The 24,443-nt window shown below is 47.5% G+C and overlaps 1 protein-coding gene across 8 annotated transcripts in view; it reads left to right on the top strand.

Moving 5' to 3' along the window:
- Positions 1 to 24,443, top strand: part of SMOC1 (SPARC related modular calcium binding 1) — a 139,571-nt gene that overhangs the window by 80,330 nt on the left and 34,798 nt on the right. For 4 of the 8 annotated variants that reach the window (XM_080649876.1, XM_080649875.1, XM_080649872.1 and 1 more), the window contains exons 4-6: positions 8,196 to 8,295; positions 10,911 to 10,958; positions 23,489 to 23,545. In XM_080649876.1, coding sequence (XP_080506002.1) covers positions 8,196 to 8,295; positions 10,911 to 10,958; positions 23,489 to 23,545 — 205 coding nt within the window. Of the gene's footprint in view, positions 1 to 8,195; positions 8,296 to 10,910; positions 10,959 to 23,455; positions 23,546 to 24,443 lie in introns of all 8 variants that reach the window. The other 4 variants (XM_080649874.1, XM_080649873.1, XM_080649870.1 and 1 more) reach the window with 1 other exon arrangement.

The raw sequence follows: 24,443 nt of genomic DNA, 5'->3' as shown, positions 1-24,443 counted from the left end.
CAATGACTTGAGAGCTGTCTTCCTGTAATTTCCAACAAATGATCTCAGTTCCAGCTGTGGGACTTATAGAATCCACAGAAATCCTACTTTCCACAAAAAAGATTTGAAGACAGACACCATTATGTCCTATGAAATTCTACCTTTTAGCCAACAAATATTTCTTTTTGTCCTGGCATAAATCCTTAGTTCTATCACTCCTTCCCATGTCATAGGGACTTATTTATGTCTTTCTTTCCTTCTGACCTCTTTTTTTCTGAATTCAATATAGAGTGTCCTTCCCCAAACTGGACACAAGATTTTGGATGTGGTCATAATCAGCCTGGGGAAGAATAGACTGCCTCATTCTAAACACACCACTTCTAACTAATATGGTGTTGGCAGCCACATTATATCATCATCTCATAAAAAACACAATCAACAAAGAATCCCTTATTTAGGAGGATTTGAAATTGAAGGGTTATCTTCCTTCTTGCATCTCCTCCATTAAATTCTGGAGGATGAGGTAAATACTGTAAAAGGAAAATCCCTCATTCCTTCACAGACTGCCCTCTCTAGACCTGGCAGAGAGCAGGGGACAGTGTCTGCAGCCCACAAGAACAGCTGTGCTTTGAAGCTTCGGCCTCCAACCCTCCCTGCCCAAAGGAAGGGGAAAAGGATGGACTCAGGGTATGCTGAGAGCAGACTCTAGACCTGCCAGTACTTTAGATGCTCTAGGAGTGTGGGCAAAAGCAAGTTTACAGTTGTGAGTAGCAAAATGGTTTATTCTTGTGTTATGTATTTATTATATTCCATAGGAACAACTCTAAACCTGCTTTTGCCCCACCCTGTATATCTTGTCTCATTTTGTCTTCTCAGTGACCTTCAAGGCGGGCGCCATTAGCCTTACTTCATAGATAGGCTCAGAGAGGTTATATGCCTTTATCAAAGTCACACAGCTTGTAGGCGAGATCGGTTCTTTGGGCTCCAAAGCTATGTTTTTCTTTCTGCATCTTGTTGCTTCTGAGTCAAACTTGACTGAAGATGAGGTGGTCATTGCTGGATAACCTTTTTCAAACTGAGAAAAAAAACATGTTTGTTCTCGGCAGACCAAAAGGATCCCCCATCCCTTCCTCTGCCCCGCTCCTTCTCACTGCTCCAGACTCTCCTCCGCGTGTGAAATCACCAGAAAACGCAATGCTGCAATCACCAGATCCACGAATGAAAAGAGCATATGCCATCAAAACAACCGGAATAGAAGAACTTGGGAAAGAAGGATGGCCACAGGCTCCTTGTTTGCACATTCCCACCTAGAAAACTTTGTACTTGCTTCTTGAGTGTTTCATGATCATTGCCAGAAAGGGTGGCATGCGAAGTTTCCTTTAAAACAGTGATTCTTGAAGGATGGTCCCCAGACCAGCAGCCATGGCATCACCTGGGAACTTGTTAGAATGGAGATTCCCTGGCTGACCCCAGACCTAATGAACCCAGAAACTCTGTGGGTGGGGCCCAGCCATCTGTTTTCATAGGCTCTCTAGGCAATGAGCAATGCTCTCCTGCAGCTTCTGGTGGAGAAAGGTGTTCTGGGGGTACAAGTAGCAACCTCGGCTGGCCTGGAGCCTCGGTCTTCCAGCCAGGGCCGGGACACCCCATGGAACACACAGTTTCTCAGAGGTTCTGTAGGCAATGCCGACAAATGAAAAGGGGGCTGCCCAGAAACAAAGCGGTCAGTGGGACCAACCCAGCAAGATCCTTAACTTGCACTGCGCATTCGCGTAATCCGAAGAATCTGCTGACTGATTTGGAGCAACTGGCAGATTAAAAATAAAAAGGCAGCCTCATACTCTCACCACCAAAAGAGACAAATATCTGCATGCCTTCTGCTTTTAGTTTAACTCGTTCCCACTGGGAAATGTTCAGGTACATGATAGTCGACATTCCATCACAAGTTCGGTAGTTGCTACTAAGGATGTTGAACCAAGCCTGTCTCTTTGCATATGGTTCATATTTTCTGTTTTACAAAAGAGGCACCAAGAAACAGAGCGGGGGAACAAAAGCACCAGGCAAGGAGGCATTGTGCCGGGCGGGTGGGGGGGGAGGGGCGGGGAGAGGGTGGCGGGGGCAGTAGTCAGTGAAGGTCTGGGGCAGTTCAAGCTGGATTTCTTCACAGATAACAGAGCTTGAGAAAGCCTTACGAAAACGGGAGTGGGGCTTGCCGGAGGGAAATTATTTCAAGAGAGCCTGCTACCCAGACTGTAAAAAAGTAGGGCTGGGAGAAGCAAAGAAATACGGCAAGGCCCTGCACTTCATTATATTGCCTTTTTAAAAATAAATTTATAAAGCAAATTTCAGAGAACACTAGTACCATGAAATGTGCCCCACAGTGAAATAAGGTTAGGCACTGCTGCAAACCATCTATCTCGTCCTCTGAGAGCTAAGTCATGGATCGATGTAAGGCTCTGAGATGTTCTGCAGTTGAGACCTCTTTTCATTTCAGTTGACCCAATATTTCCAAAGTTATTTGGCTAGAGAAGCTCCACATCCTCAACAATTCCTAGCCACACCCCACAGGACACCAACTGCATTCATCACTTATCCAAGTGGCCGTGTGAAGGTGTCGGGAGCAGAGGAGAAAAGTGGGCACGTGCAGGAGAGACTGGTTAAGGAAGCAGGGGACCTTTCACACGAGGGGAAGCAAAAGTCCAGCGACAGAGAGGAACTGTGGGATGTGAGGTCCGACCCCGTCAGAGGACCACCCCAGGAATAACCAAGGAAAACAGGCCGGCCATTGCGCACAGCGGAGGCCCCCATGCAGTTCCCCAAATTACTCCAGGAAATTCTTCTCACTCAAACTGGGGCAAAAGACCCTCTTTCAGCTGCCTCCTGACCATTTATCCCATATCTTCCTACTCCCTCCAAAGAGCTCCATTTGCTGGAGAATTGAGACACAGTTCCCTCTGACACCAGCACACCTGCCACAACTAGGTGCCGGCCAGCAGGCTACCTCTCTGTCTCTGGTTTCCTGTTTGGAAAATGTTTGGGTTAGACAGGTGAATGCTAACGTTTTCTCCAGCTCTGTCCATTCTCATATTTTACGAGAGGCTGGAGATTGGGATTCAAATGCCTATGCTGCTGTGAACTAGCTGTGACGTTTGAACAAGCATCCTCCACTCCCTGTGCCTCTCCTATGAAAGACGTGCACACAGGGTGACCGAGGCCCGAATGAGATAATGAATAGATCACTTGTGGTGATCGAAAACCGCTGTAAAGTAGAAGGTGGCGATCTCCATGTGGGGCCTGGCACCTGTGGTTATCGCTGTCTCCCCTGTCCTTCTCGGTGCTTTCCTCCATTCACCCCAATCTGCTCGATCCTGTGAGCAGGTGTTTGCCCAGTCTTCTCTACTCATCACTTACTCAACTGCATTTGTTGGGAGTGTCAGCCTCTCACATTCTGCCAGTGTCCAGGAGTTGGGCTAATGTTGAAGACTAACAGGCTTAAAATAATTTCAAATTTTGTCATAATTTAGATAGAGGTTGACTTGCAATATACCACTGGGCTATTTATATAAAGGACTTCAAGCCAAAATCTTTCTTTGTGTGTGTGTGTGTGTGTGTGTGTGTGTGTGTGTGTGTGAGAGAGAGAGAGAGAGAGAGAGAGAGAGAGAGAGAGAGAGATTTGCCTTTTCACTTACTTATGCATTCATTGGTTAATCGAACCTGCAACCTTGGTGTATTGGAACGACACTCTAACCAACTGAGCACCCGGTCAGGGCCAAACCAAAAATCTTCAAGTATATGAGTCAGAGATGAAATTTACTTATCTAAGAACACACTTTTTTTGTTTTGTGTTTTAATATATTTATTGAATTTAGAGAGAGAGGAAGGGAGAGGAAGAGAGAGATAGAAATGTCAACAATGAGAGAATCATGGATCGGCTACCTCCTGCACACCTCATACTGGGGATTGAGCCCACAACCGGGGCGTGTGCTCTGACCAGGAATCAAATCCGTGACCTTTTGGTTCACTGAACCACACCAGCTGGGCAGAACACACTTTTAAAGTACTTTTAGGAATACCAGTTACATTCAACAACATGGTTAAGCAGACAGTAACCTCACGTAGGCTGATGTACAAACACTTTAGTCTCTTACGAAAGGACCCATCAATTGACACTTCAGCCTTCCAGGGATGCTCCAGAATGAGATGAGAGCAAATTCCATGGTTTGTACCTGCACCTTTAGGGCCAGAACTATCCTGAGTTTTGAGAACTGCACAGTAGGATACTAGAAATGGCCAATTAATTACCTTGTCGATTCCTCTTGGGCCATGCTTTTGCCACAGATTGATCTGTGAGTTGATTAATCTGAGGGAGTAGGGAGGTAGAATGAAGAATAAATAATTTATTAATTCAAAAGAATAAATAAGTTTACAAAAAAAGAGGCTAAACTAGGTAGAACTTACATCTTGATGTATGCATAAACCATCAATTCTATAGACTTGATATCCTGAATTTTTCTGCAAGAAGCCTCACTTCTCTCCTTTGAGTGTAATGAAACTGTTGCTATATGAAAACAAACTTCCCCTTACTCTATTGAAACTTCTTCAAACTTTTTGCTAATTCCAGACTGCCCCCTCCGTGTGCCTGGTCAGAATAGGGTGTTTTTTGGTTCCCACCAGAGAATCTGATTGTGCCCTTTTTGAGTGTATAGATAGTTTGCTGATGCCCGGCTGGCATGGCTCAGTGGTTGAGCGTCGACCTATGAACCAGGAGATTGCAGTTCAATTCCCCGTCAGGGCACATGCCTGGGTTGTGGGCTCAGTCCCCAGGAGGGGGTGTGCAAGAGGCAGCCAATCAATGATTTTCTCTCTCATTAATGATGTTTCTTTCTCTCTCCCTCCCTCTAAAAAAAAAAAGATAGTTTGCTGAAAAAGAACACAATGATGATAAATAGTGTAGCTTAACTGTGTGATCTAAGTGCTTTATTTTCATTATCTAATTTAATTCTATCAGCAGTGACGTGAGGTAGGCATTATTAGCTCCCCTTTTAAAATAGCCTCAGACAGTCTGAGGCTGGCTTTCACTAAGAACCTTTTCGAGGCCGCAGAGGGTTGGAAGGTTCAGTGGTTAAGTGGGAGCTGGTGTGTTAAGGAAGGTGAGCTGCAGTCTGACTTTATGACCATTGCTTCCTGTCTTCATGTAACGTCTTTTCTTCAAGATGACGTCTTGCAAACTCCCCAAGACAACTTACGAACACTCTCTTGATTGAGAATCATGGGTTAATTCACTTGGGGCTCTTTCAGCACTGGGAAGTGACCTTGTCCACTGCCCCTGCCCTGCAGCATACCTGGGGCAGGTGAGCCCATTTCTGTGTGCTCCAGGCCTCAGAGGCAACAATTCCTCACTTGGTTCCAGTTTTCTAGGACTTGGAAGTAGCTCCCAGCCTGAGGATTTCGTGATTTGGAGTCTATTCCTTGGAGCCTGGTCCAAGGGAAATGCTGAGGGCCCTGGGAAGGAAGGGGCTGTGTTTGGGCCTATGGGCCTGGCTGGGGGCTGGGAGGCAGTGTCCATGTGTCCTTGGAGAGACAATGGGCGTAGTCAGTGAGCATGTGGCCCTTGGGACCCGCTGAGCCCAGAGCTCAGATTATATCCCTCGAAACAAAGCTTTGGGCTTAAGCTCTTACCCATTTAGTTCTGAGCCCACTAGCCTTGGGTGGGACGCTGCATGTCTGGGAGGAGGGGGCTCCCACCCAGCGGTTCTCTGTGGTTGGACCACAGTGCTCAGTATAGCAGGCAGCACTGGGCCAAAGGCACAGCTTCGGGTGCTGGCCTTGGGCAGTACTGTCCTCAAGGAGCGGGAGGCAGCCTTGACCATGGGAGCCAAGGGGCCCGGGAGTGAGTCAGTGTGGCTGCCCAGCCCCAGAGACAGGTTTCCCTTGAGGTGATTATTGGCCAACGAGGAGAACGCAGCCAGCCAGGCCCTATTAAAATTGTTAGTGGCGAGGAATCGTCTCTAGGAACTATCCCCTGCAGGGCTGACAGAATCTGAAGGGGTAAAATCCAAGTTTCCACCGCGTTTCCCACCCAAGCTTAGGGAGCTCTGGCGTAGGAGGAGGCCGGCTTGCCAGGTGTTCCTGACGCAGCTGAGAGCAATCATTGCCACAGCCACCCTGCCTCGGCCATCATCCACGCTAGGCACTGGGCTCACACTGTTTGCTCTGCTCTTCAGAGCCTTCCAGGTTTGGCATTGTTACCCCCATTTTATAGATGGGACTAAAGAGCTAAGTTTATAACTGGCTGGACCAGGCTTCCAACTTGGGTCTGCCTGGGTTTCTTTCCATTCCACCATTACGCCTCCTCAGAAGGTAGCACTGACCCAATCCAAGAGGTGGATCCTGAGAGAGCATCTGGGCAGCAGCCATGGGCATGGGATTGGCTCCAGGAGATGAGGTGGGAGTGGAATATGGCACTGGGTGAAGGCCTTGGCTAGTATTGTTTCCTTGCATGGACAGGAGAGGTAAAAGCCTCATTGAAACACAGAATCATACTGGTAGGAACAGGATGCCCTCCATCTTGTTCTTGTCCTGATTTCTGGGGTAGGTCCATAGGGAAAAGACTAGCCTTGGGGAAAACTACGGTGTTTGGGATCCACACAAAAGCAGAGGCCTTTCTGTGGCTTTCCTGCCTTACCGATGCCGGCCGTCGGATCTCCTTTACCTCTGTGCCCTTCGTAGACCTCAGCACTCAGGCTGTGTGCTATTACTGTCTACCTTCAATTTTAGCATGTCCTTGATCCCAGGAGGCACACTTTTTCATACTTTAATATCTGTGCAAATTGTCACATCTTGTGAATGAGGTCTACATTCGATGTGGTGGAGCTGTTTAAATTGATGTTACATTTTTAGAATTGATGGAGACCAAGACTGAGTAAATACGATCATTCATGCATTTGTTCAAATCATCAAATGCCTACAGTAAATGCCAGGCATTATGCTAGATGCTTAGAATATAGAAATAACCTTTTGTAGTCCCTTGCCTTTGGGAGGTCACAGTAAAGGGAGGAAATGGACTAGATAGAGCAATAGTTAGAGTTCATTGTGATAAGGGCTCAGAACTTGGGAAACCAAGGTGTGTGGAGGATCAGAGGACAGAGGGAGGAGAGGTGGGGGAGGCTGGGACCACTTTGCAGAGAAGGTGTGTCATGAAGGAGGTAGGAATCTGAAGGGATTAGAAGTGGGCTGGGCATGGGTTATGGAATGGTTTTCTGGAAAGGAATTGTTGGAGCAGACAAAATTCAAAATCATGAGAAACTTGGATGTGCTTGCAAGCTTCAATGGGTTTGTTGTGGCTGGAATGGAGAGTGTGTGTGGAGACGTGGGTGTAAAATGAGGCTGTGGGAATAGGGAGGAGGCAGATCATGGAGGACCTTGAGTGACACACAAATTTGCTTGAGGTCCTGCACGATCACGAGCTTAATCTCCATCCTGAGTCTAGCAAGTCATCTGGGGGTTTTAAGCAGGGGAGTGATGCCCTGATTTGTGTTTAGGAAGTTGTGTAGAAAGCAGACGGGAAGAGGATGGTGGGTGGGAGGAGGGGGATAGAGTGGCAGCTATCGGCAGAGAAAGCAGAGTTACCCCGAATGAAGAAAGCCTCCTTTTCATGTACTATTTCCAGGCAGGGTGGAGGCTTGAGCCCTGGTGCAGAGGGGCAGCTAGAACCTGCAGGCACAAGTGACCTTGTTCTTGCCTTAACCCCATCACGTGTGTCCTTGTCTCAGGAGAGCCACCTGATCAGCAGGCAGCTGACTATATGAAGGGATGCTGGGAAAAGCTGGAAAGACAAGAAAAGCTTACCACCGCCTCTGCTTGTTAAACAAGGGTCACATCAACCTACAATGGGGACATTTAACCTGTACTTGGCGGGGTGGGGAGGGAAATATGTGGGCATTAGTGAGAACCATCACAGGAAACACGCATTGGATCTAAGATAGTGTTAGAAGTCAGAAGTAGATAAGTTTCCATGGCTGTGCATGGGAGTCATGCAGAAAACATAATGTTGTTGGCTGACAAGCCCTCCTGCAAGAGACTCTGGGGACAGATGCTGGGGTGAGAGGTGGAAGGAGCTTGCTCACCATACTGGGGATGCTTTTGAAGGGGTGAGAGATGATTGTTGATATTGTGCCCCAAGACTTACAGTTCTTCCCTTTGACTTTTCCGTACAGGTGCAGTGCCACACTTACACAGGGTACTGCTGGTGTGTCACCCCAGATGGGAAGCCCATCAGTGGTTCTTCTGTGCAGAATAAAACTCCTGTATGTTCAGGTACCGTAGGGAGGGGTGGGAGGAAAGAAAAGGGTTGTAGAGAGACCTCTTGGCTGTCCCCTGTATCATGTAAGGGAATATTTGAAAGATTGGTGGTGGTTATTAGCCACTCCCAGGTGAGGGAGCGTCCCACTCGAACATGCACTTGCTCTTAGTCAGCTGGGTGACAGAGTCAGTATATGCCTGTAGGCATATATTTATTATTGTAAGTGTAGGTTTCTGGTTCAAGGCTCTTTTCCCCAAATATTGGCTGTAACCCCTAGAGCATGGCATATACCTTTTTAGCTTGAATGCTCTGGCTGCTAATGGCCCTGGGAGAACTTGATTGAGGTGGATTTCAAGACTGCATGGGAATGCAAAATCAAAGACCATGATGGCCAATTAGTGATGTTTGTCATGAGCACAGGAGGAGAGTGGTGGCCTGCCGGGATTCTCGGCCCAGCATTACGAAGTGGTGCAGCAATCTGGAGAAAGGCTGATAAGTAGGTTCAATAAGGAGTTCAAAGACGAAAGATAGTTTTGAAAGGCATTGGGGGTCAGAGGAGCTTCAGCTAAAGGAGCTAAAGACTACCCCTTGACTCAGGACCCAGTGCTTTTTATTAACACAGATTGTCCTAAAGCAAGGTGGAGATAATACACTTCAAAGGGCAGGGTTTCAAAGGGTAGGGTTTACAGAAGCATTGTCAGATTGGGGAATAGCCTACAGCTGTTCAGGTGTTGGGCCAACAGGAGGCAATAACATGCAGATTAAGATGCCTTGGGTTGTCTGGCAGTTAACAATCCTATTCAGGTTTGGGGGAGATGATTTTTAGCTGTTCCAACAGGTAAACTACATATGTGGCTCAGCCCTTGTTGAGCCCCCATAAGCTTCACCAACCTTTTGATGAAACTCTTGTAATTATGACATGTTGGAATTGGTTCCCAGCAGTGGCCTATGCACCATAGGTGTGCCACCCTGAACAATGTAATGCAGAGTGATGGATAACTCTCATCAGAGTGGCCCTCACATCTGGCTGCCCTCAGCAGTGCCTTGGGGATGAAAAAGAACCCAGGTGTTGAGGCCCCTCCTGTATATTCTCACCAAGCAGGTCTGCAGTGAGACCTGGAGTCCATGTGTGTATGAAGATTCTCAGGTGGTTCTGATGAGTAGACCATTTAGGGCACCACAGCTTTATAGTGACCCTCTAGGTCTGCCCATGGCAAAAATTAAGTCCTTTCTATTTCCAACTTGATAAGCATAGGGAAATTTTGCTCTTAGAACAGCTTCAGGGGACTGTGGACTATGGATTTACACAAGCCCCACACTTTTACGTTCCATTAAGATGAGAGTTTCTCCCTTAATTCACTATGCAGCTCAGCCTTCATTAAAAAAAACACACACACACAAAAACAAAAGCCATCCCACCATCTGCTGTTTCATATTTCTCAGTGGCTATGTATAAGAGGTTTTATATATTTACTTATCTTAATTTTGAAGTGCAAGCAAAGGATGAAACATTATTCTAAAACCTATGGGAGATCCAAAAGGCTAGCAGTTTTGCTATCCTAACATTTTCCTTTTTGTCACAAAATTTATTCATTTTTCTTCTGGTCCTGCTATATAAAGGGAGAAGTAAGTGGGAAGGGCAGTAAGTATCTACATTAGGAAACCAAGACTTGCAGGCCAAAAAGGAAAGTTTATTTTTGGTTTACATGGAAACTGGAAACCTTAATTGGGCTTGTTGTGGGAAGGGGCAGGAATGAGCCCTCCTTGCAGATGACCTGGAAAGTTCCATTGAAAGCAAACAAATGCACTAGAAACAAGTCATGCAGGGTAAGATAACTGAATTCTCACAAAATCAGTACCTGGAAAAAGGGTATGATATAGACTGGGGAAATAAGGCTTCTTTCTTTTCTTTTGGCGTGGGGCCTCCACAGATGCCTTTCTGTGGATGAGCTGGCTGTGCCCTGCCTGTGTGGGTTTTGTGGAGAAGACAGGTGCCATACGGTCAGGACCAAAGGATGGGTGCATATGGCATCCTAGCATCTGCAGGGCAAAGTGTTTGGCCAAACTCACACACTACCCTCTCCTTAAGGAACAGCCTGCTGCATCTAGAAAATTGTTTCCATGCCTCAGACTATTTTGGCCCATTCAGGACAATTGGGCCAACAATTTTCTACTTAATGCAGATGGAAAATCGCCGATTTCCTGCCCTAACCAGCAAGGGATGTCAATCATTGCATTTGCAGTAAGAGGGGGTTTCTTTTCGGTTGGCCCTACTGAATAGATATGGCTCAGAACATGAAGCTGGTGAGAGTCGGGGAGATGGGGAGTGGAGGCGAGGGGCAGTCATTGGAATGTTCAATAAGAGAGAAGTCTGGTTACAACTCTTGCCAGGGAACCTGGAAATCATGGTTCATCTCAACAGTGCTGTGGTATCAGTGACATTGACATTAAACAAACCCCATTCAACATGTATGTATGTACTAACTGTGTATATAATATCCCTAGTTGTGTATACGATATATATACACATAACCATATGCTCATAACATCAGGCTTTGCCAACTCTATGAAAGGAACCAACCACGATGCATTCTGAATGTCTGTGTTTCTGTTTCCCCTCTCACCCAAGGTTCAGTCACCGACAAGCCCTTGAGCCAGGGTAACTCAGGAAGGAAAGGTGAGTAGAGTTTTACGCTTTATCTCAATGTTTGCTCCTAAAGCCAGTCCAAGCAAGAATTCTTGGACAAGATGGATGGAGCTGGGGTGAAAGCTAAAGGTGCCCTGCAGAAAATATCCATTCTTACTCTGTGTTTCCTTCCAGAAGCACCGAGGTGAGTAAGGCTCATCGGTGGTGGGGACCAAGCTCCCAGAATTTCTGGGGGAGGTGAGCGAGTGCAGGCCACAGAGCTGGCAGGGACCCTGAGAATCTTGGTTCCTAGGAAGTTCAGTCAATCAACTCACCAGTGTCACCAGCATTAAACAAGAAAGATAATGAAAGTAGGCGTGCTCAAGTCTGCCCGACTCTCTTATTTTGGAAACCCATCTGAGCATTTTTCCCTCACTGCTTCTCAATAACTATTCCAGCTCCTCCAGTTTCTCTTCACTAAGACTAGGCTGGCTTCATGGGCTTGTGACCTGTGCATTGGTTGTCATAAAATTCTCAACTCTTTTGTCTTTGAACTTGTGCTTTTAAGTGCGGAAAGTCTATGGGACAATGATGCGTGCGTGTGAGCAGCAGTACATGCAGTTGCATGTCTGCTGCTGATCCTTGGCCCCATGTGCACGTAGCTTTTGTGATGCATGCTTTTATAGTATGCTCAAAAATTTTTCTTTACCTAGAGCAACATCAAATAGCAAATTAAAAACACCATGGCAAGTCAAGAGAGAGGCTATGGAAGAGAGGATACAACTTTATTTTTAGTCTCTTTAATGACACTTTCCTCTGCTTTTTGAACAGAAGGCCTGTCGTTTTCATTGTGTACTGGGCCTTACAGATTATATATACCCCGATTAAGGCATTTGTCTGAGTGCTCTTTAGGGGTCCACCTGCCACGAGGAGCAGGTCCCTGGGGTATGCGGACCATAATTTCTGGTGTGGCAGACACTACGCTCACTGCTCTCACCTCCAGGATGATGTACAAGCACACGGAGAGTTGTGGTTGCATAGAAAATAACTATCAATTTCACTGCATGAGTGAGAAATCCAGAACCCCCATTTTCAGGTAAAACCCAGACAAGGGACCTTGGCTGAGTTTGAGGCTTCCCACCTGAAACTGGGCCTTGGGAACTTCACGCTCATAAGACCCATGTGCTAGTTGGCACACGCTGTCACAGGGAGACCAAAGTGAGTTCCCTAGACCCTGCTCCAGGCACTTACTGGATGGAGATGGGAGGAGGAGGCAAGGTCACCCTTTCTGAAGGTAGGAGATGAGTGTCCGGAGAACCTGCTGCCAATTGTGGGTGCTCCAAGAAGATGTGAAAGTAGGGCATGGTGACACCACCACCCAGTAGAAAACATGGACCAATGGACTAGATGGGCTGCTCCCCTTCCTGTGAGCAGGAATGAGTAAGTGGGTGAAAAAAAGAGAGCAAGTGCCTTCCCAGGTCTTCCCCAGAACAGAGGAGACAGCCGTGAGTGTGGGTGGTTCCTTCCAGTGGGAGAGGGGCATGGCTGTTTCTTTCTGCAATGACCTGGAATCATCAATTCTGTGAATGGCGTGTATCTACAATGTATTGGGGCTGGAAAAGAAAGCTGCCTTCAGTGTTGCTTGTTGCAACAGGAGTCTTCAGAACATGCCCTTTATTTCTGGGCATGAGGTTCTGGTAGTAGAAAAAGAAAAAAAAAAAGGCAATCCATTCAGAATTGACCATCCAGATTTTCCCCAGGAGAGGGTACAGAGTTCACGATGCTGAGATAAGCATCCACACCAAGAAAGGCCCATGGGGTTTGGGTTCTTAAACTGCACAGAGAAGTACTTTCCAAATCGATGTGACTTTGCACCTCACGAATAACGTAAGAATCAGACACATGGTCATGGTGGGATCTCACGGATTTATCAGGAAGAGGGCAGGGGAACCTGATTCCTCCAGGGGTGGTACAGGGAACAGGGGTGTAGAGTCTGAGGCCTCATCTCAGAGCTAAGCTGCCATCAATTTTTAGTTCTTTGCTGTCCTACACCAGATGAGTTCCTCCCTCTGTGACGGTTCTGCCGAGGCCCCCTCTTTAGTGAGAAGGCCTGGGGATGGGGAGGGAGGGATGCTGGGGCTTATTTGCCCTGGGAATTGACGTGTCAGTGGGCTCTTTTCCTTCTACTTTGGAGGATCAGTGTAGGTGCTGGTCCTGTTCTCTGTCTGCCATGGGCAGTGCAGTGAAATGCAGTTTAGGGCCACCTGTAGGAAGGGCCACCTGAAGCCACACCTGCCCAGGAAGCTGAGGTTTGAATGGGGACAGGGTGCTAGAGGGCATTCGTAATATCCTGTGTTGGCCCACTGAGGTCCCTCTTTCAGCTGCCACTTAAGAATGGAATGTGCTCCCAGGGCAGCAGGTGGGAAGACACAAAGGCCCCTTGTCTGAGCTCGTGCCCATACGTGGGGTCTCCTAGCAGGCATCTCCAGAGAGCCGGAGCTCGCAGCCCTGAGGCCTGCCACAGACAGATGCTGGGCCTGGCCCTTGTGCAGGGTAGGGGGTACGGGTGGGAAGGAGGTGAGGCTGGAGGGCTGGGTGTGTGAGCAGTGGGGGGCTGAGAGGGAGGAGCAGACCCAGCCTATTCTTTCCCCACCCTCTTGAACATGCTCCACTGACAGGGCTGGAGGGATCGGTTCTCTCTGCCTGGAAGGAATGAAAAGACGTATTGTGCAGCCACGGAGAGTCTGGTTGCCAGCCAGGAATGAGTCCTCCAAAGCAGAGGAGAAAGGCAGAGTGAGAGGAGGCTGGGGGAGGCGGCCCAGAGAGATAGCAGGAGCAAAGGAGGAGGGAGAGAGGCCAGGCAGTAGCAGGTCACAGCCGGTTGGCCTGGACAGGGAGGCCTGGGTTGCCGAGGCTCCTGGGTCCACAGGTGTGGAGCCCGAGGGGAGAAGGGGGAGGGTAAGGAGGGAGGGAGGCGCTGTTATCTTACCCAGATGCACGTGCTCCTAGAAGGGAGAGGGTCAGAACTTCAGACTATTTATTTAATCCCTTGGAATGTCCTTGCCTGGCTCTGATCTTTGGGCCCCTTGTGTTTCCCGGACTCCTTTACAGGCACATGTGTGGTAATTAACACGTGCAGTGTAGGTCCCGGCCATGTGTTTGAGTTTCAAATATCCATTGATCTGGGGCACTCCCATCCCGGCCACCCCTCCCCTTCTTCTCCTTTGGTCCTCGCCCTTGAAGAGTGATGGAAGGGGTCTGTGTGTATTGGAGGGTGGGGGACACACGTGCATCCACATGTATTTTATTGAGGCTACAGAGGAATGTCAGAACAGGGGAAAGAGCCCCCAGCAGCCCTTAACCCCTGACGATCTGCTGCTAAAACAGCCCAACGCTGCAGCCGTTGTGGTAGAGATGAATTTTTGGTTTCAACTGAAGTCGTCTGAAGAATGGCTGGGAAGCAAATGTGTTTAGAGATCATGAATTTACCAAGTGGCTTTTCCTGGCCGACCAAGGCTTGTGGGGTTTCCTACGATGCCTCTTTTTGGGGTGTTGGTGATAATGAATGTGGACGATTTGAGGAGCCCTCAGGATAACTGAATACAGCCAGGGACTGGTCCTGGGAGTCATTGCTTGTGATGTGGCAGAGGGAAGTGCACAGCCAGGGTGCAGTGGGGGAGGGGCGTGGCGAGGAGTAACTGCATGAAATAGAGGAGAGCCCCTGTACACTGAGTTCTGGTAGTTCTCCGGGAGGTTTTTCCTTCTGAGCACCTAGGACCTTAGAGAGTGATGCTTCTATACATGGCAAGGGGCAAGTTTAGGGTCACCAGGGGTTTTCTGCAGTTTGCCTTTTTCTCCTTGTACCAGGTCTGGGAGCTAGCTGTTTAAAGAAAGTGAGGAAAGAAATAAAAACATGAGCAGCCTCTGCATACATTTCTCCATGGGCTTCTGTATTTGTCAAGCCAGTCTTGGAGAGGGACTGAACTTCCAAAACCCAACCCACCTTTAATTTGCAGAGATTTTTTTTTTTAATCCTTCACTGGCTGCTCTATAGTATGTGCTCCAGGTAAAGAGTAGGCCATACTCCTTTATCCAGGTAAAGATAGAGACAAAGGTCCCTCTCCTTGGTCTCTATCTTTAGAATTTCTCATGGAGCCTGGGTCTACAGATTGGTACCAGCTTGGAGATCTTGTCACTCAAGTGATGGATTAAGCATCCTCCTCATTCGGGGCTGAGGGATGTGCTTAGGGCAGGGGTGATGGATGGCAGGCGTCCCAGAGGAAGGGGGTGGTTAGCACACCTTAAGGAGGTTCGCCTCATTGCCCTGAGCCCTGGCTGAGGTGTGCAGGCTCTTGTCTTGGGACATTCTACATGTGGGGCATCATTTCTGCTGTACCCTCTTCCCAGCTATCTTTCTGATTCCTCTTTCCCCAGCACTGAGGGAGAAGCTGGATCAGTAGTTGATCTGTCAGCATGGCCATCAGATGGCAAAAGTGTGATGACCTACCAGCCTGCGCTGGCTTTGAATGGAGGCGGGCAGCGGATGACCTGTACGGGTTGGCTTCTATGCACATTGAATTCCCCCATGGGGTGAGAAGCATTCTCATTCCCATGATGGGCCTGCTGAACAGAACTGTGCTTGAGCAGCTCCAAGCCCAGGAGAGGCAGCTCTTTGCTCTCTGCATGCATGTTGCTGCTGCTTTCTGGTGCTCTGAGCCACCCTGACCAGGCCTGGCATATCCGTACACCAGCTTTGCAGAGATTCATTGCAGAAGAGATGTGCATGAGTGTTATGTGTGTACCATGTCTCCTTCCTGTGCATGGATGATCACAGCAGCTTTATCTGTAAGAGCCAAAGATGGGCACACTCACATGCCCTTCAGTGGGTAAACTGTGTTGCAGCCACACCATGGAATACTACTCAGTAATAAAAAGGGGCAGACTGTTGATATGTGTAACAACTCGGATGGCTCTCAAGGGCATTATGCAAAACGAAAAGGGTCAATCTCAAAAGGTCACATACTTCATGATTCCATTTATGTAACATTCTATAAATGACAAAATGATAGAGATGGAGTTAGTGGTTGGCAGGGGTGAGGGATGAGGTAGAGGAAGGGAAGTATGACTATAACGGTGTAGCACGAGGGAGATCCTTGTGATGAGATAGTTCTGTATCTTCATTGTGATGGTGGTTACATGAATCTACACATGAATACAATTGCATAGAAGTTACATAGAGCTACCTACGTACACAAATGAGTGCATGTAAAACTGGTGGAATGTGAATAAGGTCTGTGAATCATACCAACATCAGTCCTGATTTTGCTATTGTACTATAATGATATTACCTATATAATTTGTTACCTATATAATTATCTTAACTATAAAGATGCCATCACTGGGGGAAACTGGGGGAAGGATACATGGGACTACTCTGTATTATTTTTGTAACTTCCTATGAATCTATATTCATTTCAAAATAAAAAGTTCAAAAAAAAAACCAAACAGCAGTCTTTGTGTGAACCCAGCCCTGAACCGATTCCTCAGCCTTTCCTCCTCCTCCTCCTCCTCCTCCTCCTCCTCCTCCTCCTCCTCCTCCTCCTCCTCCTCCTCCTCCTCCTGTCTCCCAGTCTCCCTCCTCTTCCTCTTTCACCCCTGGTCTACCCTTTGCACCAGCCTCATGCTTTTGCTCTTATTCAGGGGAATGTGGAACTTGAGGATGTGGGCAACTGCTTGCAAAAAGACAGCTTTAAGCTTGTTTTCATTTCTTTAGGGAGGGAGTGTGCAGGTGGGAAGACGGAATGTAAAACATTGATCTTTTGCTCTGGAAAGGACCCAAACTGCTCAGATAGCTTCTGCTCTCAAAGTTCTGAGTCGGGACAGCTCCCAGTGCTTTTCTGAGCTTCCGTGGTCATGGGACATGCATCTCAGGAAATGCCGAGGCTGAGTAACATTCCATCGTCCGCCTGGTGTGATTCCAGCCAGGTTTTAAGGGATTTTGCAAACAGGCCTAGTTGTCTCTTTATGATGCTCAAAATAAGTAATCTCAACTTCCACACTGGGTCCCCGAGTCTGGCATAAATGTGGCCCCTTCAAAAGCAAGAACCTACCACACTTCTACCAGCCTGAAGTTTATCTCCATGTCTTTGAACAAGATGGCCAACAGAAGCCTAAAAGAATATAAGTGGAAGAGTGACCAGTGATGGACACAGACTGGACGGAGCCCAAGAATTGAGGGGAGCTGGGATCACTGAGACCTTCTGAATCTCAGGAGGGGGTGGTGGTTTCTTTTTTCCTCATTCTCCAAGGCTTCTCAGTCTTGGAGACCCCAAAAGATGCCATTAATAAGGATTCCTCCTCTGGCCCCTTTGACACATTTGCTTTTGAAGGACCTGGAAGAGAAAGCTCTTTGTATGTGGTCAGAATAAACTCATTGTACACCCAAACAATTAACTCCTCAATGGACTTGCCAGACCCTTGAAAGGCCCAGCCCGGCTTCCCTGGACCTCTTGGGCTCTATTCAGTCCCTTACGCACACCAATGTTTTGGGGTTTTGTTTTGTTTTTTGTTTGTTATTCTGAAAAGTCTTTTCCTGAGAATAGTCAGAGCGGATCAACATTGTCCTCAGCCCAGCATTTATCTCCACTCGCCAGCGAATGTCAATCAGGAATCAAAAAGCCAAACAGAGGAGGCTTTGAACGGTGTCATCGGGGGTCGAAGTGACTTCCAGCTGTCTGTGCGTGGGCCAGGCCTTCTCGCAGGGCAAGGAATTGTGCTGTCACACAAACCCGCTGCGCGATCTGGGCTGCACCTGCAAGGAGGCGAGCCTGGGGGTGGGGCATCTTGGGAGGCCAAACGCCGTGGCTCTGGGCTGGGCCGTTTCCAAGGCTGCTCACTGCCTGAAGGCTTTCTTACTGAGACTCAGTCTCTTTGTGACTTCCCCTCCCCTGGCCGGTGGTGAGATAGTTGAGGAAAGCCACCTGCCAGAAACGTGGAGCGTTGTAAAATGTGGCAATATTATTATTGTTGTTGATCTTGACATCATCCTTGAGAAATTCTTTCAAGTTTTCCTTGTTTATTTTTTTAAAAATATTTCCCAATTTACTTTTTTCTCCCAGTATGAAAAGTAAAAATCTTTGAATTGGCTTTTTTCCCAGTGTTCTGTCTGCTTCACCATGGTCTAGAAGTATGTCATGGTATAGGAAAAAGAAATAAAGTCTTGCTATTTGAGGTCCAAAAAAATCACCAAGAGTAAGTGTCAGGCATCAAATTATCATGTGCATATATATAAACTGAGATTCAGCTATCTTTTTCTTTAAAATACAGGGTAGAGCAAAAGTAGATTTACAGTTCTTCGTATGGAAAATAATACAATAATTAATAGATAATAATACAAGAATAAACTGTGTTTTGCATACTCACAACTATAAACCTACCTTTGCTTCACCCTGTATATGGAAAAGTCTCCCCCAAATCAAGGATTGCTCAGATAACATAGCTGCTGCTGCCGCCTGATGATTTATCTGTGATGACGTTGACATTGCCTCCCTTTTTGTTTTAACAGCTTTATTGAAGTATAATTACATACCATAAAATTTACTCACTGTCAATGCACAATTCGATGAATTTAATACATTTCTATAGTTGTGCAGCCACTACCAAAGGTCAATTCCATCTCCCCAAAAAGAAACCTTCTGCCCACCTATAGTTATACCCCACTCCCACCCCCAGCCCTAGGCAACCAGGGGTCTGCTTTGTCTCTGTAGGTTTACCTTCACTAGGCATTAAATGTAAATGGACTCATGCAATATGTAGTATTTGCACATGGCTTCTCTCATTTGGTATAATGTTTTCGAGGTTTATCTATATTGCACATGTGTTAGTAATTCATTCCTTTTCACTGCTGAACAATATTTCTTTATATGGAGATATCACAATGTGTTTATCTGTTAACCAGTTGACAAACATTTGTTTCCAGTTTGGGGCTGGAAATAACGCTGCTGTGAATATTTGTATGCATGTCTTTAGGTGGATATGTTTTTATTTTTCTTGGATAGTCTCAGGATTGGATTTCTGGGTTGAACAGTAAATTTATGTTTAAGTTTTGAAAAAAATTGCCAAACTCTTTTCCAAAGTGGTTACCCAATTTTACATTCCCGTCAGCAATGAGCAAGGGTTTCAGTTTCTCCACATCCATGCCAACACACGGTATTATCTATTGAAAAAATTTTAGCCATTCTAGTAGGTACGCAGTGGTATCTCATTGTGGTTTTAATTTGTGTTTTCTTAATACTAATGACATTGAGAACCTTTTCATGTCTTCAGTAGCCATCCGTGCATGTTCTTTGGTGAAATGTCTTTTAAAATATTTTGCTCATTTTAAAGTCAGATTGTTTGTCTTCTTATTGAGTTGTAAGTTTTACTTTATTTCTTAACTTAAAAAAACTTTGGTAGGATTTTAATTTTGCAAATCCAATTTTAAAAGTAGGCTGTGGGATGAGACGTTTTAGTACTACTATACCTCCTTTAAGAGGACTTTAAAGTCTTTCCTCCTACACAGCATCCTGAGGCTGGGGAGGCAGGCAACCTTCACTGTTAGAAATCACTGCCCAGAGGAGAAAAGTGAGGGGTTTGGGTTACCAACTTATTGCCTATAACACCTGGATCTGGAGTGTGAGCCCACTGGAGACTGGGAGGCCAAGGGCACATGCGGAAGCGTTTCTGTCTCCCCAGAGCCCCGTGTGGGGCCTGGTGTTGCCCGAAGGCTTGCCAGGAGGCAGGACCGATGTGGACCTTGGACCCAGGCCTTAGACCCGTTTGGTGGTAGTGAGCGCTTGTTTGCTGGGTCAGGAGCCAGATGCCCAGGTGCCCGGAGATGATGGTCAGAGGGTCCTGTTGGCGTTGGCTTGGCCTCCCATCCTTTGGGCATGCTGGATCTCACAGGTGGCTCTCCTGGCAGCAGGGCACCTTGCTTTTCGCACTTCATAAAGATTTCCACCTCGGGCCTCCCCGGGGCAGTGCAGCTGCATCTCCTCACCCTCGGTGACCCTATCCTGCAGACAGATCCACTCCCTGCACGTGGCTTCATGCTGTGTGGGCCTCTGGGCCTGCATCTGGGCAATCTTGGAGGTCCTCAACCTGCACGCTTTCCCAGGAGACCGGAAGCCCTTCCTCCTCTCCCTGAGCAGCAGGCATTATGGTCTGGCCGCTGGACCAGATGGGCAGTCCCAGGCTCTTATCTGGACGATGGGAGATGTAAACAGAATGTTTCTGTTGTTCTGCTCCAGAGAGAGATACAGCTCTTGGAATACGGGAGGATTTTAATTGAATATTACAATGTTACGTAAGCCATTTTCCACTTAGGTTTTCACCGGGCATTGTCCCTCTGGTGGTGTGTGACTTCTCACTTTCCCTTTGTTACCCTCGACGCCCCTCCGCCCTATGCGAAGGGGCTGCGCACACTGCGCTGGGCCATTCAGGCTATGAACTCTGCATCCAGCGGCCGCAACCAAATGTGTATTGCAGCTGCCAAAAGGCTTCATTCAGTGGCTCGTTGAAGTCAATGGAAAGAGGTGTTAATAGGGTCAGGGGAAGCGATGCTATTAAAAATGACATTGTGTGGCTCTGCCCCGTGTTTATCCTCCCTCAATGACTTCCAGACACACTCACCCAGCTTGGCACCAGCAACGCCTCCTCCACACTCCAGGGTGAGGCAATAAGAACTCCAGCTCTGTAGTTACTCTTCTCTTCCTGCTGCGTCTTATCCCTTGGGATGATGGTCAGGTGACTCCCGGTCACCTGGGCCCCTGTGGGAGGTCGGTCTTGGTGTCAGCACATGAGAATAAGAGGAGGGACAGGTGTCACACAGCTGTCGGGTCACCGGCCTCAGCCTCCAGCAAGGGTTAGGGTCTGTATAGCTCTCCCATCTTAAGATCCCAAGGGTCAGGTGTTGGTGCAAGAAGGGGATCAGGACTCTGTTCTTTTTGGCTCTTAGGACATGATGCAGGGAAGTCAGCCAAAGGTTCTGGAGCTCCGAATGGTGGGGATTGTTATTACTGATGATCTGACTGGCTTTGCAGAGATTGAGAACTCGCATTCTCCACAAATAGTTAATGCTCAGAGAATAAAGTGTTGAGTTCTGAAAGACCTCCGGGGGTCTTGGGAAGAGAGAGCTGGTGTAACCATAAAAATGTCTGCGGCCAGTGCTCTCCTTCCTCCCTGCACTGAGGGAGGAAACAGAATTCTCTAAACTATGCTTTCTCAGTGGGGGCGGAGATACCTGCTCCCAGCTGTTGCCAAGGAGGCAAACATTGATTCTGGGGCATTGGTTTTGGTGTGTGTGTGGGGGTATGCTCTGTTTATATATAAAGCACAGATATGCATACAGTACATGGAGCGTATCTTTTATTAGGGAAGTGATTAGGAGAAAAGTGTCTAAAAATGCTCCTTAGGTGAGTAATAATGAAAAAAAGGGGGGGGGGATTGAAAACCACTGCTGCAAACTAAGGTTTATTTTGATGAAAATAACCGAGTCCTGAAAGGTGAGAGAGAGCGGCCAACCCTGCAGGACTTGGCTGCCAGGAACTCCCTGCTCCCATCATCTGGGTTAGACATTGGAAAGCAAATCCAGGGTGCAATCTCCCATGTCCCCTCTCATGTTGTTTGCCCCCCACCCCTTCACAGGGGATTGTGGTACATGCTATTTCAGAGGGGTTCCCAATTCTCTTCAGTTCAGCATGCTGGAGAGAGAATGGTCCTTCCTGCCTTCTCTTCTTATTAATTCTTAAATTTTATTTAATTTTAAATTCTTCAATTACAGTTGACATACAATATTATACTAGTTTCAGGTGCACAGCATAGTGATTTAATATTTATATAACTTGCAAAGTGATCACCCTGATAAGTCTAGTTCCCATCAGACACCCTACATAATTATTACAATACTAGAGGCCTGGTGCATGAAATTTGTGCACGGGGGGTGGGAGGGGGGAGGTGGGTCCCTCAGCCCGACTGGCACCCTCTCCAATACAAGAACCCTCAGGGGATGTCCTACTGACGGCTTAGGCCCAGTCCCCATGGGGAGCGGGCCTAAGCCACAGTCTGGCCTCCCTCTGCAGGAGGTGACTGGGCTGATCAGGGGAAGGCACCAGCTCCATCACCCTGCTGCTACAGCCACTGCCAGCCACCGCAGCCACCAAGGTGTTTTCATCAACATGGACTCCAGTCCGTTCACCATGAAAAAATGACAACTTTCTTTAGGCATTTTCAAGATGTGTCTTTCATAGGATATGACCTTTCTTTCTTCCTTCCTTCCTTCCTTCCTTCCTTCCTTCCTTCCTTCCTTCCTTCCTTCCTTCCTTCCTTCCTTCTTTCTTTCTTTCTTTCTTTCTTTCTTTCTTTCTTTCTTTCTTTCTTTTTCTTTCTTTCTTTCCTCACCTGAGGATATTTTTCCATTGATTTTTAGAGAGCATAGAAGAGAGAGGGAAAGACAGAGAGAAACATCAATGTGAAAGGGACACTTTGATTGGTTGCCTCCTGCATGAGCCCTGACCTGGGCCCTGGCCAGGGAGGAACCTGCAACCTAGGTGCATGCCCTTGATCAGAATCGAACCCGGACCCTGAGGTCAGCAGGCCAAGGCTCTATCCACTGAGGCAAACCATCTAGGGCAGGATATGACATTTCTTAGCCCCTCCAGCAGTGGACGTTCATTTTTTTCCTCCAGGAATGAGGTGGAAAAACCCTAGATCACCTTCTTGGATTCTTATTATCCAAGTTATCAAGAACACTGTGAGTGGTGTACTTAGCCAATGAGCGGTCAGAAAAGGTGTTTCCTCTGCAGCTCATGCACAGAGGTGGGACTGCCAGCGTGCCATGGCTGGCAGGCCCTGTTCTCTGCGGGCCTGTGCCACCCGTGGCTTGCCTCACCACGCACGCAGTCCCCTCCTACCTACTTGCGCACATAGCCTCCTCCTGAGCGGTTGTGATGTTACAGCGTCCCAGACAATTTGCACATTACCTCTTTATATATATAGATGATTGACTCTTTTCCCTATGCTGTACTTTACTCTAAATGAGGATAAGAAATAGTTAGGAGTTCGGTGGAGGAGGGGGAGAGTAATAGCACCACAGTCTCTTGTTTTCCTTAAGCTCTTTAATGAAGGCCACTAGAAAGGTACTAGGCTGCTACCTTTCACAAGAGGGCAGGAAGAAACTTGGGAAATTTGAGGCCACGCTGTGTGATCATGCCTGGCCACAATTCGGGGCTGCTGGGGAAGAAGGGGAGCTTTCGCGTGGGGAGGATCGAGGAACTCAGACCGACGAGGAAGGGTCCTCCAAAGCCATGGCAGCCCAGCTCCCTTTTGACCTCCTTTGGAAGAGTGAGCACGCCTGGATTTGCCTTCCTGTTGGTGTCTCTCTGTGGTTCTCTTTTCCTTCTTGTTCTTTTCTTTCTCTCTGGTCTCTTCATTGGGACTTGGCCGGGCCATGTGCAAACCCAAACCATTCAACAGTGCTGGAGAGTAGATAGTATTTACCTCAATAATGGTAGTCTCTTTTCGATTCTTTTTAACCCTCAATTCAGATGATGGGTCTAAGCCGACACCCACGATGGAGACGCAGCCAGTGTTCGATGGGGACGGTAAGCTCTGGTATTACTTCTGACTCCCATTCCCTGCCCCGGTTTCAGATTTGGGGAAGGTAGGACTTGCCTTCGGATGTTTGTTTAAGCATTATCATTATTATTTCCTTTTTAAATTTTAATTTTTATTAGTGTACGCTGGGTTGTTTTGACCTTTTAAACAAATGCAAACCCTCCCAGGAACTGTAAACCCTCCCACTTCTGAAAAGGCCCTCTGTGCTCGCCAGGCTTCCTGCCTGGCTGCTGATGGCCAGCAATAACACAGCCTGCACAGACCCTGGGAGCTGCCAAGATTGAGGAGCCACCGTGGAGAAAGACAGGCCGGCATCGTCCCCTCAGTAAATGAACCAGCACTGAGAAGCTCCTGCCTTGGGCCCAGCTTCGTGCTCAGCCTCTGGGGGATGAAGGAGAAATAGAACAGATGAAGCCCCACTCTAAAGACAGTGGCAACCCCTGGAGGGCTTTGTGTGTTAAATTACGTGGTCTCAGTTATAATTGTAGTAGAAATGTATGGAAGGAAGAGATCACAATGGTCTGGGGAGAGATTCTGCGAGGAGATGGGAGGGACTTGAGCTGGACCTTGAAGGTGGGGAGGAAGAATTAGGGCATTCCAGGCAGGGGACCATCATGGACAAGGGAGGGGATATTGTGGGGATGGGATATAGTAAGGAAAGGGACAGGTTAGTGAGCTGGTTTAGTTAAGTTGTAGGGATCATGAGAGTTGAGTCAAGATAATTGAGAGAGGAGAAATTCTAGGTCAAGCGCAATAGTGTGGCTTATGGCAAAATAGATGTCCTTGGAGGTATAAGGGGTGTTTAGGAAGAGCTTGGGGTGCAGAAGGCTGGTCTCGATTTGAGTTTGAGGTGCTCAGGGCCTATATTCTTCAGAGTGCTTTGCT

This window comes from Plecotus auritus (genome assembly GCF_963455305.1).
Source record: "Plecotus auritus genome assembly, chromosome: 1".
NCBI classification, from domain to species: Eukaryota; Metazoa; Chordata; class Mammalia; order Chiroptera; family Vespertilionidae; genus Plecotus; species Plecotus auritus.
The sequence above is the reverse complement of the archived record's forward strand: the minus strand, read 5'-3'. Positions and strand labels throughout refer to the sequence as shown.